The sequence below is a fragment of the Molossus molossus genome, unplaced genomic scaffold (assembly GCF_014108415.1).
Source record: "Molossus molossus isolate mMolMol1 unplaced genomic scaffold, mMolMol1.p scaffold_m16_p_11, whole genome shotgun sequence".
NCBI lineage: Eukaryota > Metazoa > Chordata > Mammalia > Chiroptera > Molossidae > Molossus > Molossus molossus.
The window spans coordinates 56,529,686-56,544,580 of NW_023425346.1; the positions used below are offsets into that span (position 1 = coordinate 56,529,686).

Genomic DNA, 14,895 nt, shown 5'->3' on the forward strand with positions numbered 1-14,895 from the left:
TTATGGACTTCTTGAAGCTGAACCTTTTCTGTAATGAGATTTCACACATAAACTCTCCAAACTAATAATTGTATAAGTTGTTCAATTAGCAGGACACCAGGAAATCATAGTGCCCTTTATAGAATATCTTATTACTCTTTCATCTCTTTCTTGTCTACTAGCAGATAAATATTAGTGGACGCCAAGGATTAAAGCAAAATTCAGATAATTCTGCCCATTAACTTACATGTTTGTTTTCTGTGACTTGGGAACAGATTTCCATTATTCATCTTAGGCAGCCTTCCCACAGGTCATCTTGCCAGTGCATCACTATTTCATAGACACATGTTTTGAGAACTATGGCTCTTGTTTCCTCTTTTAGAGAAAAGGTTCCTTGCAAACTAGGGTTAATAATAATAGTAATTATTATTGTTATTATTATTATTATTGTTACAAAGTATTGCAGCCCGTATATTTTTGGATTCTTTCCCCTGGAGACTCTCATTCTTTAAGAGATTAGTATGTATGGCCTCTTTCTCAATTGATTTCTAGGTAATGCTTTTCTTATCATTGTGTTTTCAACCTTGCTCCTGTAGCATTCTCTTGTGGGAGTGGGGTAGTGTCTGTATTTTTCTCCTTAACCCTTTAGAATCATAGATTCTTAGCTCTTCCCCAAAGAATGTAGTGAAAGAGAGACCCAAATTGTTCTGTGTTTTATCGCATTTTAAGCTACAAGATACCATATATAAGTTAGTATATTTATTAAAGTAAATCAGCTTTCATAGAGTTAACATTGTGAATTGGTTATGGAATGCAAACATTTTTCAATTTTTCAACATTGTTTTAATTGTCTTAACTAGGGCAGACATTTTTAGCCTGAGAGAATGCAACTAGATACAATAATATACTCAATTAAAATTGCAAGACCAGTTTGTATTTGAAATGACATTTGGTAGGTTTAGGAAAACCCCATTTCAACCAATGAAGAACACAGTATCTAAGACAGGTATGTATACTCTTAAAAAATTGTACATAAAAATAATTTTAATATATCTTATTTTCCATTAATCCTAAGATGAGAAAAGTTAATACTGGTGTGTAACAAGTTATAATTCTGAAAGGATACGTATTTTACAGACACATTTTAAGAGAAAAATGAGAAATGTTTTATAACTAATACTGCTAAGGATCAAAATATGAAACTCAGTTCTGTTTCACAAACTCACTATTATATAATGAATTGGACTAAATGTTAGACATTAAAATGTTAGGATATGATTCCTACTCAAGAAGCATGTAGTCTAGAAGAAAAGGCAAGCATATATGTAGGGAATCTATAACTCAAATCATAATCATTTTTAAGCATGTGGTACCAAGGAATCATAATTAGAGTATAATTTTTTATAGCTATCAGTGTAAACATCAAAGCTGAACACTTGTGAGTGGATGGGTTTTCTGGAGTGAATAAGGATGGGAGAGTCTAACTTAACTGAAATTTGGTTGAAAGACCTATGGGTTTTAATTGATGGCAATCAGATGCGGCTGCTTTTTAAAAAATCAATACTAATTTTGTATATTAGACTGAATTGGTTGAAGTATAGTTTGCATCAGTGAAGTTAAATTTCACTTTCCTCCCCTCTAGTCACACAATGTCTAGAGAATTATATTGTTTTGTATGTCATATTTTAAGGGAGGACATTAACAAACTTGAGTTTACTTGATAGTTTAGTTTATTCATTAAATTCCACTTGGGGGGGTTGTTGGGGGGTGGAGGGATTGAGCAAAAAAGAAAAAAGAGAGAGAGAGAGCCCTGACCAGTTTGGCCCAGCAGTTAGAGCATTGGCCCGTGGACCAAAGAGTCACGGGTTCAATTCTGATCAAGAGCATGTACCTTAGTTATGGTTCAGTCCCCGGCCCTGGTCAGAGTCATGTAGGAGGCAGCCAATTGATATGTCTCTCTCACATTGATGTTTCTCTCTCTCTCTCCCTCCCTCCCTCCCACTCCATCTGAATGAAGATAAATGGAAAAATATTCTCAGGTTAGCATTAAAAAAAGAGAGCGAGAGAGAGAAAACGCATGGTCATGGACAACATGTGGTAGATTGCAGGGGTAGAGGGGTTTGGGTGGAGGTGGAAGAGGGCATGGAGGGTATAAATGGTGATGGAAAAAATGAAAATAAAATAGGGTAGAACATTCCTGGTAAGAATTGTTGAAATTGAAATGTAATAATTTAAAAAATACTGAGTTAGAAATGTTCATGCAAATACTGGGTGATTTAGTAGATTTAGTAGACCCGAGTCCTCACTGTCATTTCTTTATCATTCGATCACTATGTGGTTGTTGAGAAAAATCACTTTCCTGTCAGGGCCTCAATGCTTAAGCTCGAGAATCGGATAGTAGTAGTTTCTAGATAAATTTTATACCCCAATACATTTTTTCCCCCAAAGGAGGGACTGATATAAAGTTGCCAACATTTATTATACTGGGATATTTTAAAATGGACAACAGAAAAATCCTATTGTTTGTTTGCATTTTCATTTAATGAAAGAAATGATATTTTGATTCGGGAAGTAAATAGAGCAGAATAAAAAGTAGTTTACAAGAAAGAACAATTGTATTTTCTCTAGGGACCATATAATTTCTTTGGTGTGAGATTGGCACTGCCCTGAGTTTAGAAACTAGTGTGTTGGAATCACTAGACTGGAGGATCACTTAAATTCTTTTCTGATTCTGTACATGTTTATATGTTTCATTCTCAACTGTTGTTTGAGAGGCACTATTGCATAATGATTAAAAGCCTGGGCTCTGGAGCCAGAATGCCTGTGTTTGAATACTGGTCCAAATTCTTAATAGGAGTGTGACTTTAGGCAATTCCTTAATTTCTCTGTGTTTTAGTTCTTCATATTTAAAATACAGATAAAAAGGTGATTATCTCCTAGAGTTCTTGTGGTAATTAAATGAGTTAGTAACATGTTAAACACTTAGAAGAGTGTCTGGCCCATAGAAGTAACTGTTGGCTCTTATCATTATTATTACTTGAAGCAAAGTTTCATTGAGAACTATCACAATGGATATGAAAGGATACAGATTGTAACATTGTTCTTTCTAGATAACTCAAAATCCCAAGAAGAAATTGTTGGTTTTGAATCACCACTTTATAAGACACCCAGCAAAACACTTTGAGGAAAATCCGGCAATAATTTCTGACTTAACAGGTTAGTGGTAATAACATGTTTTAATTTTAAGTAGAGTTTTAATTACTATTTTGAGGTAAATTGGTTATTAGGGAAGTCTTTGAAATTGTGATACTTCAGGAACTATAATCCTATTATGTTTTGTTAATTTCTTTAAGATTGTTTGTTATGAGGTTCTTGGTTAAGGAAGGGAAAAAGCAGAAAAGCAATTTGTAAGATGTTGCTGGTAAAAAAATTTGTCCTGAAAATAACATGACAAGTAGAAAAACTTTAAAGATAAGGTTACATGTCTCTATTCTCCTGACAGTCACATAAAATAAGTACTATATTATTCTTAACTTAATCCCTCAGTATCAGTCATTCTTCAATCTTCTTTTGAATTAACAAGCATATATTTTCCTGGTAAATTTTGCTTTCATATATAATACCTTTCATACTGTACTTAATTACTTGTCTTTTTTGGAAAATAAAATATTGACTTTCTTCTGTTGATACTTCCTTAGAGTTAAAGACACCAGATAGATATAAAATGCTTTATTTGCCCTTGCGGGTTTGGCTCAGCAGTTAGAGCGTCAGCCTGCGGTCCAGAGAGACCCGGGTTTGGTTCCCACTAAGGGCACGTACCTCAGTTGCAGTTTGTCCCCAGCCCTGGTTGGGTCATGCGGGTGACAACCACTCGATGTGTCCCTTTCACATCGATGTTTCTCTCTCTCCCTCCCTCCCACTCTATCTGAACAAAAAATGGAAAAATGTCCTCGGGTGAGGATAAAAAAAAAATAATAATAAAATGCTTTATTTGATGTGAATGCTAGTTGGTGATAAGCATATAAAGAACATCTCACTAGATTTTCTAATTTAAAATAGTGTTCAGGGAAACACTTCTTTTTCAAATCCTGTTATGATTGAGAAGTATTTCACCAGTATTTAATAAAGGAAATTGTTTAATATAAAAAAAATAACAAGCTAAACAAATTTATTTCCTTTTCCTTAGGGACATCTATGTGGGTTCCTGTAAAAGTGTCGAAATGGACCTATGTGGCTTACAATGTAAGTATAACACCAATGGATTTTCTTTTACTTAAATAAAAATTTAGTATTTATCATTAAATGTTAAAGACTCTTTAATAAAGATAACCACATATTTTTCCACATTAAAACTATTTATTAATAATTCCTTAATAGTAAATAAATATCTAGTTGGTGTTCAGTTTTCCAGTTTTAATCTCTAATACTTAGTTAACCGTTACCTTTCTTTCCTTGCAGTTTCTTTATTTAAAAAAAAAAAAAAAGAGTCATTTGTCCTATAAAGTTTCAGTCTTGATTTTCTTGATTGTATTCCTATTCAACATATTCCTTGGCCTACTCTTTTCCTGTGACTTAGTAGTTGGACCTAGATGCTTGATCAGATTCAGGTTTTTGTTTTTGCTAGAATGTCTCTCTTTTTGTGATATTAGCAGCTTTGAGGAAAGGTGCCTAGTGTCATTAATTAATTTAGGGGGGTGCAAAAATGGCGATACGCTAATTTGATTATTTATTCTTAATTTATCAATTGGAACCTATATAGAAAAATTTATGTAGGAAATTTATCAAAAATGGAACAAATCATAAAGGAAAAAAATGATAATTACTTGGGTCTTTGGATCTTATATTTACTGGTTTTCAGAATAGTAAGTTGGTTCACAAACATTCACCATTAGTGACTGTAAGAGGTTTGAGGCTTTGTCCCTCCCTGATATTATTATGAACTCAATGTATTTAAGCATATTTGTCTTTCTAGCTAAACTAAAATGCTAAAATTGTTCTATCTTTGGTACTAAAATTGTTCTATCATTGACCAGTGTAAGCCATTTCAAGTTAGTCTCTGGAATCTTCAACATAGCTGCTCTTTAGTTGTCTTTGATAGTTTTCTCACTGTCTTGTATGAGACGATAATTCAGTTCATTTTATATATCTCCTGCCCCAGCCCTTGAATCAGCTCTTTTTTCTATGGAAGTCTTCCAGTATTTGGGAAATGGCACCTAAAATCCATAATCTGGGAACTAAAGGTGCTTATAGATAGTGGGTTAGCATTTCTAGGTCTTTTCAGTGGACAGAACTAAGAAAGATATTTTATCTTGCTCAAAAGAGCAAAAAACAAAACATATGCATTTATACTTACACTTTTTAGACAGATTTCAGAATTACAGATTTTGTACCTGATTTCTCTTTTTTTTTAAGTCTCTCTCTTCTTCTTTGCACTCCTACAGTATTGGTTCTCAACAACACCAAAAATAACAGAATTAGAATAATGACTAATGGCCTTAGCTGGACTTTTGAATGATGAAATTATCCATTCTCATGATAGTTTTATTGTGTTTCTCCTCCTTTTTTAGGAATCTGATAAAATATATTTTACATTTCCTCTTGCAAATCACAGAAAAATCTACACTCATGCCTATTGCCAGAGCACCATGCTGGTAAGATGATTGGTAATTTTATGTAAATTCATTTATTTTTATTTATTTTTTTTTTAAATTTTATTTATTTATTTATTTTTTTAATTTTATTTTTGTTACAGATGTTTCTCCTTTTTTACCCCATTGACACCCTCCTCCCCATCCCCCCCACCCCATCCCCTGCTTTGTTGTCCATGTACATTGGTTATGCATATGTGAATATAAGTTCTCTGGTTTATCTCTTCCCATACCCCACCACCCGTATTCTTTTTTTTTTTTTTAATTTATTAAAAAAAAATTTTTTTTGTTACAGATGTTTCTCCTTTTTTACCCCATTGGCACCCCCCTTCCCATCCCCCCCACTCCTTCCCCGGCTTTGTTGTCCATGTCCATTGGTCATGCATACATGCATGTAAGTTCTGTGGTTTATCTCTTCCCACCCCCACCACCCCCTCTTCTGAGGATTGTCAGTCTGTGCCCTACTTCCATGTTTCTCGGTCTACCGTATTCCTCAGACTGTTATGTTCATTATATTCCGTATATAAGTGAGATCATGTGGTATTTGTCTTTTTCTGCTTCGCTTCTTTTACTTAGGATAATACTTTCCAGGCCCTCCATGCTGTCTCAAAGGATAAGAGACCTTTCTTTATTACAGCTGCATAGTACTCCATTGTGTATATGTACCACTGCTTTTTTATCCATTCATCTACTGATGGACACTTGGGCTGTTTCCAGATCTTAGCTATTGTAAATAGTGCTGCTATGAACATGGGGGTACATATATTCTTCCTGATTGGTGTTTCAGGCGTCTTAGGGTATATTCCTAGAAGTGGGATCACTGGGTCAAATGGAAGTTCAATTTTTAATTTTTTGAGGTAACACCATATTGTTTTCCATAGTGGCTGAACCAGTCTGCATTCCCACCAGCAGTGTACTAGAGTCCCCTTTTCTCCACACCCTCGCCAACACTTGTTTGATGATTTGTTGATGGTGGCCATTCTGACAGGTGTGAGGTGATACCTCATAGTTGTTTTAATTTGCATCTCTCTGATGATTAGTGATGTTGAGCATTTCTGCATATGTCTCTTGGCCATTTGTATGTCTTGTTTGGAGAGGTGTCTATTCAGCTCCTCTGCTCATTTTTTAATTGGGTTTTTGTTTTGTTTTTTATCCTCACTCGAGGACATTTTTCCATTCTTTGTTCAGGTAGAGTGGGAGGGAGAGAGAGGAACAGAGAGAGAGAGAGAGAAACATCGATGTGAAAGGAACACATCGAGTGGCTGCCACCCACATGACCAACCAGGGCCAGAGACAAACTGCAACCGAGGCATGTGCCCTTAGCGGGAACCGAACCTGGGTCTCTCAGGACCGCAGGCCGATACTCTAACCGCTGAGCCAAACCGGCCAGTGCTTAATTGGGTTCTTTGTCTTCCTTTTGTTGAGTTGTATGAGTACTCTATATATTTTGGAAATTAACCCCTTATCTGATGTATCATTGGCAATGATGTTCTCCCATACAGTGGGTTGCCTGTCCATTTCGATGGTTGTTTCTTTTGCTGTGCAGAAATTTTTTAGTTTGATGTAGTCCCATGTGTTCATTTTTTCCTTTGTTTCTGTTGCCTTAGGTGATGTATCAGTGAAAATTCTGGTGCCTATGATGTCTGAAATTTTGTTGCCTACATTTTCTTCTAGAATCTTTATGGATTTATGGGTCACATTTAAGTAACATTTTGAGATTATTTTTGTGTATGGTGTAAGTTGATGGTCTAGTTTCATTTTTTTGCATGTAGCTGTCCAATTTTCCCAACACCATTTATTAAAGAGCCTGTCTTTACTCCACCATATGCTCTTTCCACCTTTGTGAAATATTAATTGAGCATATTGCCTTGGGTCCATTTCTGGGTTCTCTGTTCTGTTCCACTGGTCTATATGCCCATTCTTGTGCCAGTACCAGGCTGTTTTGATTACAGTTGCTTTGTAGTATAACCTGAAATCTGGTACTGTGATCCCACCTACTTTGTCCTTCTTTTTCAAAATTTCTGTGGCTATTCGGGGCCTTTTTTGGTTCCATATGAACTTTTGAAGTATTTGTTCTAGTTCTGTGAAATATGTCGTTGGTATTTTGATGGGGATTGCATTGACTGTATAGATTGCTTTGGGTAATATGGACATTTTAATGATGTTAATTCTTCCGATCCATGAACAAGGTATGTGCTTCCACTTTTTTATATCTTCCTCTATTTCTTTTTTCAATGTCCTGTAGTTTTCTGCAAATAGGTTCTTTACTTCTTTGGTTAAGTTTATTCCTAGGTATCCTAATTTTTTTGCCGCAATGGTAAATGGGATTGTTTTTTTAGTTTCTCTTTCTGTGAGTTCATCATTGATGTATAAGAATACCGTCGATTTCTTGACATTAATTTTGTATCCTGCTGCTTTTCCAAATTCATTTATTAAGTCTAGTAGAATTTTGATGGAGTCCTTAGGATTTTCTATGTATAATATCATGTCATCTGCAAATAATGACAGTTTCACATCCTCCTTTCCAATTCAGATCCCTTTTATTTTTTCTTCATGTCTGATTGCTGTGGCTAAGACTTCCAGTACAATGTTAAATAAGAGTGGTGGAAGTGGGCATCCCTGTCTTGTTCCTGTTCTTAAGGGAAATGTTTTTAGTTTCTACCCATTGAGTATGATGTTGGCTGTAGGTCTTTCATATCTGGCCTTTATTATATCGAGATATGATCCCTCTATTTCCACACTGCTGAGCGTTTTTATCAGAAATGGATGCTGGATTTTGTTGAATGCTTTTCCAGCATCTATTGATATGATCATGTGGTTTTTATTCTTCATTTTGTTTATGTGGTATATCACATTTATTGATTTGCGAATATTGTATCAGCCTTGCATCCCTGGGATGAATCCCATTTGGTCATGGTGAATAATTTTTTTGATGTATTGCTAGGTTCGATTTGCTAGTATTTTGCTCAGGATTTTGGCGTCTATGTTCATCAGGGATGTTGGCCTGTAGTTTTCTTTCTTTGTAGTGTCTTTTCTGGATTTGGAATTAGAATTATGCTGGCCTCATAAAAGGAGTTTGGAAGACTTTCATCTTCTTGAATTTTTTGAAATAGTTTGAGGAGAATGGGTGTTAGTTCTTTTTTGAATGTTCGGTAAAACTCCCCCGTGAAGCCATATGGGCCTGGGCTTTTGTTTGCTGGGAGAGTCTTGATTACCTCTTCAATTTCCTTAGTTGTTACTGGTCTGTTCAAGTTTTCTATCTTTTCCCGGTTCAGTTTTGGGAGACTGTGTGTTTCTAGAAATTTGTCCATTTCGCTTAGATTGTCAAATTTGTTGCCATATAATTGTTCATAGTAGCTGTTTATGATCTTTTGTATTTCTGTGGTGTCAGTTGTTACTTCTCCTCTTTCATTTCTGATTTTGTGCATTTGGGTTGTCTCTCTTTGTTTCTTGGTGAGTCTAGCTAAGGGTCCATCAATCTTGTTTATCTTTTCTAAAAACCAGCTCTTTGTTTCATTGATCCTTTGAATTGTTTTTTTGGTCTCTATGTCATTTATTTCTGCTCTGATCTTTACTATTTCCTTCCTTCAACTTGCTCTGGGGTTTTCTTTTTGTTTGGTTTCTAATTCTTTAAGTTGTGAGGTTAGACAGTCAACTAGAAATTTTTCTTGTTTCTTGAAGTAGGCCTGTAGTGCTATGAACTTCCCTTTCAAAGTGCTTTTGCTGCATCCCATAGATTTTGTGATGTTGTGTGTTCATTTTCATTGGTTTCCAGGAAGTTTTTAATTTCTTCTTGATCTCCTCGGTAACCCATTCATTGTTTAATAGCATGCTATTTAGCCTCCATGTGTTCAAATGTCTTTGCATGTTTTTGTTGCAGTGATTTCTAGTTTCATGCCATTGTGATCTGAGAAGATGCTTGATATGATTTCAATCTTCTGGAACATGTAGAGATTGAGTTTGTGTCCTATTATGTGGACTATCTTTGAGAATGTCCCATGTGCACTTGAGAAGAATGTGAATTCTGTAGTTTTGGGGTGTAATTCTCTGTAGATATCTATTAAATACATTTGGTCTAGTGCTTCATTTAGAGTCTCTGTTTCCTTGCTAATTTTTTGTCTAGAGGATCTATCCAGTGGTGTCAACAGGGTATTGAAGTCCCCTGATATGATTGTATTGCTGTCTATTTCTCCTTTGAAGTCCTCCAGAAGATTTTTAATATATTTTGGTGCTCCTATGTTGGGTGCATATATGTTTATCAAGGTTATATCTTCCTGTTGGATAGATCCTTTCAATATTATGTAGTGGCCTTCTTTGTCTCTAGTTATGGCCTTCATTTTGAAATCTATTTTATCAGATATGAGTATTGCTACCCCAGCTTTTTTTTTGCTTTTCGTTTGCTTGGAAAATTTTTTTTCATCCCTTCACTTTCAACCTATGTGAGTCTTTTGTTGTGAAGTGGGTCTCTTGAAAACAACATATAGATGAGTCATGCTTTCTTATTTAATCAGCTACTCTGTGTCTTTTTATGGGAGCATTTAGTCCATTTACATTTAAGGTGATTATTGGTATGTACTTATTTATTGCCATTTTTGTTGGGTTTGGTTGTATTTTTCTTCCTATTTTTTCTACTAATTACAGCAGTCCTTTTAACATTTCTTGAAGTGCTGGTTTGGTGCTAATGTATTCCCTTAGCTTTTTTTTGTCTGGGAAGCTCTTTATTTGACCTATTATTTTGAATGACAGTCTTGCTGGGTAGAGTAGTCTTGCATTCAGATCCTTGTTTTTCATGACCTTGATTACTTCATGCCATTCTCTTCTGGCCTGTAGTGTTTCTTGTGTGAAGTCAGCTGAGAGCCTTATGGGGTTTCCTTTGTAGGTAACCTGTTGCTTATCTCTTGCTGCTTTTAGGATTTTCTCTTTGTCTTTAATTTTTGTCAGTTTGATTACTATGTGTCTTGGTGTGGGCCTGTTTAGGTTCTTCTTACTTGGGGCTCTCTGTGCTTCTTGAACTTGAATGACTTCTTCCTTCACCAAATTAGGGAAGTTTTCTTTGAATATTTTCTCTAACCCTTGCTCATTTTCTTCTTCTTTGGGGACTCCTGTGATGCAAATAGTTATGTTTCCAGTTGTCACACAGTTCTCTTAAGCCGTTTTTCTGTTTTTTAATCGTTTTTCCTTTTGGTTTTCTGATTGGTTGATTTTTTCTGCCCTGTCTTCTAATTCACTGATCTGGTCCTCAGTTTCCTCTACTCTGCTCTTTAGACCTTCCAATGTGTTCTTTATTTCTGATATGTCACTCTTGATCTCTTCCTGGTGGTTTTTAATTTCCAGCTGGTTTATTTTCAGCATCTCTATGTTCTTACTCATGCTGTTGAGCTTCCTCAAGATCATGGCTCTGAATTCTAGCTCTGTTAACTTGCCCAACTGCTCCACATTGATATCATCTTCAGTGGAGTTCTCTTGTTCTTTCATTTGGCTTTTGTTTCTGTGTTTCACCATTTTGGCTATCACAGTAGGCTTTGGAGCCTGCCAAGTTTTCCCTGTGGGTATTGGTGTTCTGCCGTTTGTGGCTCCCTCCTGGGTTTAGATGAGCGAGGGAGGACCCACGTTAAACACCATTGTCAAGTCTAACTTTCCTGGTTAGAGCTGCTAGCCCAGTAATGGTACTGTTATCCTCTAGCTTTTTGCCTGGAGGCTAGCAGTCCAGGTTACTTGAAGAGTTTTGGGTTGTCAGTTGATTGAAAGACTCCCTCAGTTGCTCAGCATAAGGGGATTTTCCGAGGGTGGGTCAGATGCTGGTTGTTAGTAAGCCTCAATTTGCATTTCAATGGCCCACAGAGTGGGGTTGAATCTCTGAGGGAGGCGCTACTGCCTCTCCCCAGAGCCCTGGGAAGGAGCAACATGGCCACCGTCCTGCATGGCTGCAACTCAGCAAAACCTCTGAGTGCCCTCCAAATCCCGAGTGTCCCCACAGTTCCAGTCCAGTCTGCCCTCTCTCTGCCAGAGCCCAAGGTGAGTGGCTGTGGCTATTTTAGCCTCTGTCCGCTTGGGAGTTTAACCCAAGGGTGCTGCTCACAGCTAAGGCTGCTGCCGAGCTGCCCACCATGGGCTCCCAGCCAGGATCGATTCAGTGTCCCTGGTTATATGGTCCTCGCAAACGCCTTTTCTGTTGCTTTTTCCCATCGATTTGTCTGTGTTTTAGTTGTAATTCCAGTTTGGTCCTGGGAGACGGTCTGTGTAGCTTCCATTCACTCTGCCACCATTTTCGAAATCTCAATTTTATGTAAATTTAAAAGGCTGTTTATTTTTCAAATTCAACTACTATATAGATCTCATCCTTAGCTGTGTGCTATTATTAAATCTAATTAGTTGAGAAATATTTGTCTGGAAAAGAGTTTTGAGTGAAAAGTACTAATCAAAATGTTTCTAAAGCTGATAATATACCAGGATCTAATATAGCACTTAGTTGGTTGATGCTACACTTTGACATATAATAAAGCCTTTAGAAAAGATCATTGGCAGGCATTGTGGGCTAGGTGCTAATGAATGCATACTAATTGTAGTGAGATTATCAGAATTTCGCATCTCTCACAGAGACTGGCATCTCTCAGCCTAAAATATGGATGGGCCATTTATCCTAAGAGAATTTGGTCGAGAGTGATGGCTTAAAATATCCATATTCAATACTAAATTTCAAATCAGAATATCTGTATTATATTGAGAAAAATCCTTGCCAAAGTGTAAATTATGTATTTGGTTTATTGGGGGATTCATTTTCTGTACTTAAGGTCCATGGGTATTAATTAGCAGAAGGTCATGTTGTGAATTTTTAAATATCTTTTCAGTTTTTATTATAGAAATTTTCTAACATACAAAAGTAGAGAGAGAAGACGATAAGGAATTTTCATGTAACCATCACATACAGCTTTAACAGTTACCAGTGCTGTGCCATTCTAATCTTATTTATCCCTTCTCCACTTTTAGAAAAAGAATTTTTAAAATAAATTTCAGGCATTTTATCCTTTCACCCACAAATACTTTATTTTTCTAACAGATAAGAATTTTACACATTACCATTAACACCATTAGTTTATCCAGAGAAAATTTACTACTTTCTTGACATCCTATGGTATCCAGTTCATGTTCAATTTTCCTCTGTTCAATTACATTTTAAGTTGTTTATTTGAATCAGAATCCAAAGTATAAACATTGCATTTGATTCATTGATCTTAAGTCTCTTTTATAACAACCCCTCTTTCTCTCCATTTATTTATTCAAGAAAGGTTATGTGCTCTACAAATTTCCTACATTGTGGGTTTAGCTGATTGAATTCTTGTGGTATCTTTTAACATGTATTTTTATCCCTTGTGTTTTCTGTAAACAGGTAGTTAGATCTAGAATCTTGAATAGATTCAGATTAATTTTATGTGGTAAAAACGTTTTATAAGTAGAGCAGTGTACTTACCTCATCAGGAGGTATATAATATCTGGTTGTCCCACTTTTAGTGACATACAGACTTACCAGTAGACTTAGGTGGTATTGGTATGATCTATCCATTATGAAGTTCTAATCAGTCTTTCACCTAATGATTTTAGCTGCCATTGAGGGCTGTAGACAGATTTTTTTTTTTTTAAGAAATATACATTTATGATCTAGTAGTATTTTCTTTTCTTTATACTTCCTGGAGTTACCAATGCTCCAGTGACTTTTTCTAAGATTTTTAATGCAATTTTTGTAATTAGTTAGGGATGTTTACTTGATGACCTGAAGTTGTTCTTTTGATACCTTCTAGGTTATATAAAAATGGTGTTTTAGGGTGGGCTTGAATAATACTTTATTCAAATCATTGATGAATGAGTCAGAATTCCCTATACACTGAAGTAAGTAGTGTGGAATATTGGCAGTTTTCATAGTAAGGGCTATCTTTGAGGATAGGTTCTCTTATTAGCTGCAAAAACCCAGTGTGAAAGTGGGTTGTGTATTGAGAGGCTGCTAGAGTTTCTTTGTCTCGGCTATGCAGATCTGTTTTGTTGCCTTGTTTTATAATGTCATGTTGTTCTGAAAAGCATAGGTAACTGATACAGAAGTCACATAGGTATTTTGCCGGCAATGGAGAGCAGAGGAATTGAATATTGTTTTTTGTTTCCTTTTAGCTTTTTTTTTGTATTCTTGAAAAACGTCTTAAAATTTTATTTGTTTTATGAGAGCAAAGACCATGTCTGCCTGATTTATCCTTTTCCTTGAGGGCATAATTCTTTGGCTCTGGAATAGACTTTATAAGTTATAAAGATTAGTTTAATGAAAGAATTTATTTATTTATTTTATTGTCCTATATGTATACTAAGGAAGAATTTATGTGGCTATCTGAGCAGTGTCTCTCATCCTCGTATGCCCTGGTAGAATTTCAGTAGTTGGATCATCAGGTCTTGGAACATTGATCTTGCTACTTCCTTAAAAATTGGAGAGATCTTAGGTCATACTTCCCTTATATGACTGAAGCTAAATACATATATATTATTGTTAAAATATCACAACCATCTCTGTAGTATTCCTATGCTATGCTGATAAAGTAGTAACTAGCTTCAGTCTTGGATTGTGTTTCAATCCAAACACATTCTCAGCTGCATAGAAGTTATCTGCCTGGTAATCAAATAAAAACTCAAGTGATAAACTAAAGACTATACTTAGATTAATTGTTATTTTTAATTACTTGGCTCTGGACATTTTTGTTTGTATGGAAGTCCACCTCCAGTTGTTCATTTTTCTGTTTTTGTTAAAACGTAGGTTACTTACTATGTAGCTACCTAATTAAACTATGGACATTGCCAAACTTAAAGTGTTGGTTCACAAATTAGAAATGCTGCCCTGGCCGGTTTGGCTCAGCGGTTAAAGCGTCAGCCTGCGGTCCTGAGAGACCTGGGTTTGGTTCCCGCTAAGGGCATGTGCCTCGGTTGCAGTTTGTCCCCGACTCTGGTCAGTCGTGCGGGTGGCAGCCACTTGATGTGTTCCTTTCACATCAATGTTTCTCTCTCTCTCTCTGTTCCTCTCTCTCCCTCCCACTCTACCTGAACAAAAAATGGAAAAATGTCCTCGGGTGTGGATTAAAAAAGAAAAGAAAAGAAAAGAAATGCTTAGGTCATGTGCTGTGGAGAGATGTCTATCAGGTTACTCTTTCTCATATTGCTACTCTAGGTTACGTGCTTACCTATCTTGTTGATTGTGGACTTGTACCCTTGACTTGTAGATTGTACCCTTGACCTATTT

General features: G+C 36.0%; 1 protein-coding gene across 3 annotated transcripts in view; it reads left to right on the forward strand.

Annotated features, from left to right (window-relative positions):
* The window catches only part of PGAP1 (post-GPI attachment to proteins inositol deacylase 1), an 81,141-nt gene that overhangs the window by 38,162 nt on the left and 28,084 nt on the right, over positions 1-14,895 (forward strand). For 2 of the 3 annotated variants that reach the window (XM_036254691.1, XM_036254690.1), the window contains exons 8-10: positions 3,090-3,195; positions 4,166-4,221; positions 5,547-5,630. In XM_036254691.1, the coding sequence (XP_036110584.1) occupies positions 3,090-3,195; positions 4,166-4,221; positions 5,547-5,630 (246 nt within the window). Of the gene's footprint in view, positions 1-870; positions 986-3,089; positions 3,196-4,165; positions 4,222-5,546; positions 5,631-14,895 lie in introns of those variants that run through there. The other variant, XM_036254692.1, reaches the window with a different exon arrangement.